Source organism: Buceros rhinoceros, unplaced genomic scaffold (assembly GCF_000710305.1).
Source record: "Buceros rhinoceros silvestris isolate BGI_N320 unplaced genomic scaffold, ASM71030v1 scaffold7557, whole genome shotgun sequence".
Taxonomy (NCBI): Eukaryota; Metazoa; Chordata; class Aves; order Bucerotiformes; family Bucerotidae; genus Buceros; species Buceros rhinoceros.
This window is the reverse complement of record NW_010422696.1, coordinates 20,690-26,547: the sequence shown is the minus strand read 5'-3', so window position 1 is coordinate 26,547 and position 5,858 is coordinate 20,690. Positions and strand designations below refer to the sequence as shown.

The 5,858-nt window shown below is 55.5% G+C and overlaps 1 protein-coding gene across 1 annotated transcript in view; it reads left to right on the top strand.

Annotated features, from left to right (window-relative positions):
- The first annotated feature begins 487 nt into the window (after positions 1 to 487).
- The window catches only part of USH1G (Usher syndrome 1G (autosomal recessive)), a 9,161-nt gene continuing 3,790 nt past the window's right edge, over positions 488 to 5,858 (top strand). Inside the window, exon 1 of the mRNA XM_010140134.1 lies at positions 488 to 651. Coding sequence (XP_010138436.1) covers positions 488 to 651 — 164 coding nt within the window. The remainder of the gene's footprint in view (positions 652 to 5,858) is intronic.

Genomic DNA, 5,858 nt, shown 5'->3' with positions numbered 1-5,858 from the left:
TTTTTTTTTTTTTTTAACCAGGAAAACCAGAGCTGAGAACACTCCCAGTGTTACTTTGAACTAAGGGGCATGCAGGGGTATTGGGCAGGATATGGCCCATGAACCTCTCCAGCAGCCTGCTCTGCGCAGGGGATGAGTTGTCGCCGCGTGACCCTGTGCCCACAGCACTCAGCGCAGCCCGACGCAGTGATGCTGCTTAATTGGAGCTTTTAATGTGCCGTGAAGCTGGTGCATGAAAGGTTTGTTGCGAGGAGCCGTCAGGGCCGGAGGATGCTTAGGACCCAGGGGAAGCGCTGGAGAGCCTGGCTAGCTGGGCTCCAAGGAGCTCCTGCCTCCCCAGCCAGGACTTCTCAGGTGTCCTGGTGAGGCGGAGCTGTGCGAAGCGAAGCGAGCTGGGCCCTCCTGGCAGCTCCCCCTTTCCCGCATCCATGCCCATTCTCTGAGATCCCCGGGCACCCATGTGCTCGCCCAGGGACCACTCCACACCATGAATGACCAGTACCACCGAGCAGCCCGGGATGGCTACCTGGACCTCCTGAAGGAAGCCACCAAGAAGGACTTGAACTCACCGGATGAGGATGGCATGACCCCGACCCTATGGGCTGCCTACCACGGCAACCTGGATGCCCTGCGCCTTATTGTCAGCAGAGGGTGAGTGCTGGCGATCGTACGGTGCCGGTCTTGGGGGATGGAGTAGCTGGGACCCTGCCTTCCCCCTTCCCTGTTGCAGGTGTCTCATTAAATGATGGCTTCTGTCCATAACACCCCTGTTCCTGTCTTCTCCTCTCTTATTTTTCTCTCCTTGTGGTGCTTTGAGTCTGATCCAACACTCCTGATAACCACTCTGTGTTTTCCAAGCTCCTCTGATCCTATAACCACCCCTGCCCAAAGCCTGCTTGCAGCTCCGCAGGTGGGGCTGGGTCCCCGCTGCGAGACCTGCGCAGTCCTGAGTCAGTCCTGTAAGGAGAGGCAGAGCTGAAGTGCGAGCACATCGGGTCGCTACCGTGAAGAAAGCCCTTTTGAACGAGGAGGCAGAGAGAATAACTGCTCCTTCTGTTCCTCTAAATGCTCAGAGGTGTGTGCAATGCCAGCTGGCAGTGGGTGACACTCGTCTGTTTTACGCAAAATGAGGTCTTGGTGCCTGACCGCAGGCAGACCTGTCATGCACCTGGAGACCAGGAAACTGAGGAGCAGGTTCCACAGGAGCAGATTTGTTTAGGCGCCGTCTCTCTGCAGGGGCTGCTTGACACTGATGTGTCTCTTGGTACCTCACCCTGGGCTGCCAGATCTGAGGGTGTCTGGCTCTGCAAGCGTGAATGTGGAGGAGTGAGGGAACTTGTCAGGCCGAAGGGCTCTACATCTTGGTTTTGGAGGGAGAAGGTCTGTGCTAAGGCAAGATCTGCCATGCCTAGTTCCTTCCTGAGCAGTTTGTGGCTCTCTTGTTCTTACCAACCTTCTCTCCACTCCAGCAGCTTTTCTGAGCGCCTCATCTGAGGGGTCAGGCTGTGTTGAGTGATTGGTGGCGGTGCTGATTTTGCTTTCCTTCTCTCTGATATCGAGGAGTAGTGCTGAGGTCAGCAGCCTGGATGAACATCATGCCTCCTTGGAAGGGCTTTGATTCTCCATGTTGGGTCAGGACTTGGTGGGGCTGCCAGCTTCCAGGCAGGGATTTCTGTGTCCACCCTGGGCTGTGTTTGCAGCCGCATGTCCACTGTGCCTGTTCCTGGGCTCTCAGTGTCTCCTGCTACTCTGGTCTGCTTGTGCTGGCTCCCCTGGCCCCAGCCAGCTGTACTTACAGGCAGAGCCCCCCTGACACAGTGCTGTCCTTCCACTGCAAAACACTTTTTTCCCATATCCTGGGGGCAGAAGGCTGTGTATGAAGTACTTTGAGAAGTCCTCGAGTGCCTAATGCGATAGGAGCATGGTCAGGAAAAGATGATTTCAGAGTCTGGAGGGGAAAGAGCAAGAACTTGCTCTGAGTGGTGCATCCTGAGATGCTCCTGTGCTGAGAGCCTCGTGATGTGCTTCCTTGGGTGGGGGCTGTGTGCCTTATTACGTGCTTCTCAGGAGAGGATGTGCCCCGCAGAAACCTGCTCTGAACTCCTGCTGAGAGGGGAATTGCTACCCAGGGCCAGGAGGACAAGGGCAGGAGCTCTGGGGATGAGACCCCAAAGGTAGAAATGGTTCCAAAGACTCACGGCCAAAAAGAGTCTGAAAGGCCCGTGCTGTGGATGAATGCACCTCCAGAAAGTCAAAGCCATTGGTGTTCATCCACACCACGGGCCTTTCAGACTGACTTCAGACCGTTACGTCTCCTTATGTTGCCTGCCTCCCTCGCAGGACACCCTGCAGCACCACTGCCTGCCCTGCCAGCCCACACACCCAAGCCAGCTGCTTCTGCCTCCTTGGAGGGGCCCCTTTTATAAATTCACATTGGATTAAAAGGTCCTCGTGGGCTCAGTCATGCCCGAATGCAGCTTGGCTGCTGTTTAATTAACAACCTGATAGACATTTGTTCCTGACAGGGAAAATAGCCTGGCAAAAGCTCAGTGCCCTTTATGTGATGGATGGTGGAGCAAACCGTTTGTCTGTGGGACTGTGGGATGTGTTTACATCTGCTCATTCATCTCTGTGTGGCAGATCCTCACCTAGGAGCACACAGAGATGGGCAAAGCCTCCTGGCCCTGCTGCTCAGCTCGATGTGGAGGCAGGCATGGCTCTGTTCCCCAAAGCTGGCCTAAGGTCTGTGAGAGGCAGGAAAGCCCCAGCCTGGGGACAGGGGGAATCGTGCAGGACCCAGGAGAGCCCTGGGTCTAGATTTCTGCTAGAGCTCAGGATGATGTGCAATGGTATTTGAGTCCTGTCAAGAGCTGAAACTTCACTCTGTGTTGGAAATGTTCCTTATACACCCGCACTAACAAATGGCAGGCAAGAGGGAGGACCCCTGGGTGTTCCAAAATGTCAAGGCATTTCTCTCTGGCCTCCGCTGTCAAAATACTCCTCCCTGCACTGCGGGGCAGGAGAGTGAGGGACAGTGGCCTGGAGCAGGGGCTGTGGGTCTGGGCTGGCTCCGTGCCTACGGCTGGGTTGTAGGAGGATGCTGAGGCACAGGGGGTGATGGGGAGGCGGGGGGGAGTCTGGGGCCAGCAACACTGAATCCTGCTTGCCAGTGCTGGGCAGTGGTACTGGTGCCCAGATGAGCCAGGAGATTGAGTGCTGGGGCCAGGCTGTTATGAAACGTCCTAGTGAGGTTGTCTGGAGGCGCCCTGAGAAAGTGGGAGGGGGGCTGCGGGGGGCAAAAATCACAGCTCTGATTGTTGTGCCCTGCTGCAGGCCAGGCTGATGGCCTCTTTGGATTATCTTGGCTCTGTCATCAGTGAAGGAGCCTCATCCACATGCCTCCGCGTTCAGCAGAGTGTAGTGTAGGGGTGCAATGAGGTGGGGAAAAGAAAGCACAAGAAATCCACTGGTGGATCCTTGAGGAAAGTTCCTCGTCTTAGCCCACACAGAGGGGTAACAAAGCGGGCTTTGCTCTGTCCGTAACAGCTGGGGGTGTGTTGGTGCCTCTGCCACCTTTGCTTGGGGATGGAGATAGGGTTTGCGATGGAGGGATCAGCAGTGGCTCATCCTTCCTGTTCATAACACAAAAAGCCTTTTTCTCCCTCCTGGCTGGGCTCCAGCGAGGGCAGCAAACTCAATTAACGGGATGGCTGGGAAAAGGCAGCCTGGCTGGCATTTAGTGCTGCAGCTTTTCAGAGGCGGTAATTCATCAGCGTGGTTCGTAATGAACTGCTATGGCAGCAGCAGGCATCGGTCCAGCTCCAGCTAACCACAGGTCTGGGGGCCTCGGCTGGGAATGGGACTCTCTTGCCTTGCAGTGGACCACAGGAGAGGTGAGGATGTGTCTTCCTGCTAGACCGGTCCGCAGTCAGCTTTGTCGCCTGGTGTTTCTTTGCAGAAGTGTGCCTCAGTTTCCCTCCTCACAAAAGTGGGAGTCACAAATGCTTTGGATGTTAATGGCAGAGGGGTGCAAGTGCCTCAGCGGTGGGCTGGAGGGGACGAGACCACTCCTGACATCAGCAGGCTGCCCAAGGGAGTCACATTGCCCCGCTGGGGCAGGGTTGCAGAGGAGGCTGCAGCAAGGCACATGAAGGTGATGTGCACCCTCTGCATGCCACAGGGCTGATGGCTGTATGGGTGACAGGAGCAGCGTGGCTGTGTTGCTGGGGACCTTCCCCTGGGTGATGACCTGCCGGGAAGGCGAAGGAGCAGGGTGGAGCACTGTCGTAGCTTCCTCGCTTCCGGCACCTGAGCTGGCTGCTTGGAGTCAGCGTGGGATCGGGGCATGGCGAAGCGCTGAGCCGGTAGACGTGGCCCCAGGCGCTACCACAGTGCAGAGCCTTAATAGTCACCAGGAGCCGTAACTGCCAGCCTCGCTTTTCGCTAACCCTAACCCAAGAGGCAGAGAGCCCGGAGATGAACCTCACCGAGGGATCTGAACATGGGGAAAAGCTGAACCCTTGACCTACCACCACCTGGCCAAAGCTTGGGCTGCAGCAGGACCCAGTGCTCTCCTCTGAGTCCAAAACCTCATCTGTTCTGCTCCCGTCAAGGCTTGGCTCGGGTCACTGCCCTGAGTGGCTCTGCTGAAGCTGGTGGGGTGTTTTCCTCAAGCCGTAAATGATTTTTTCATCTCCCTGTATCCAGAAATATTTCATGAGAGCCAGAGGCACTCTTCACCCAGCTGGCTCCAGCTCTGAGGGCCTGATCCTTCCCGCACAGCCACGAGCCAGGGGGTGAGCCAGCCCATTGCTATCGGAGGAACTTCACACGTGCAGCCAGGGAAGGACGTATGTAAGCGCCGCTGATTCCCTGGCTAATTGGGATCCCATGGGAGAAGTGGAGAGGAAAAACCGACAGGAAGGGAGTGAGTGTGCATGTCACGGTGCGAACACAGTGACTCAGGAGATGCACACGTCCACCTAAGGGGCCCAATTAACAGCATTTTTTAATAATGATTATTACAGGAGTTGACTCAGCACTCAAAAACTCTTTGAAGTTGAGAAGTGCTGCACTTCATCCCTGTTATTAAAATATGTTCCCACTTAGTGGACCCTGCAGTCAGCACCTCTTCGCGTGCAGCGCCCGGAGGTGAAGTTTTGCTGGGACAGACCCAGAGGCAGGGCCTCATGTTTATTATCGGTGCCGGATCAGACACCTCTACTTTGCAAGTCACTGTTCTTTCCTTCCGATGCATTTTTAGAGCCTGCGGCACACATTTATAGGGCAAAGAGACCTAGAGGTCTAATTTTGCTCTAATACTCTTGTTTGTAAGCAGTGGAAATGTCTGGGGAAAGCAAGTTTTGGTGCTCTTTCCCCTCGCTCTCTGAGGAGCTAAAAAGCATGAGGAAAGTAGAGTTTCAAATATGAATCCCCCAAGACCTCCCTGGCTTTGCTCTTTGACACCTGAACCAGACAGACGTGAGAATGGGCTCTGAGATGGACTTCATGGATCGAGCATCCATGCCCTTGGTTTGGGGAGGCAGATCGTTTCTAGCGAGCCTGCCACGACGTCGCTGTCCGCATCATGAGTCCGTGTCCATGTTGGGACCCTCATGGTGCACTGCCCCGCACATGCCAGGCACGCGTGTGCCCATTCAGAGCACATGTAAACAAACCAACAACCCTTCACGCGCTGGAGTCCCACCGCCAGCGCCGGCAGTTCCAGTTTCACTGGCTCTTTAATCCAGCTCCATCAATAATTTACCCCTCTCTTGCAATTCATCAAATATTTATCCTCCCCATGAATTTCCCAGCCTGGACATGTCACTACGAGGGTAGAGGCGAGGGGTGGGGGG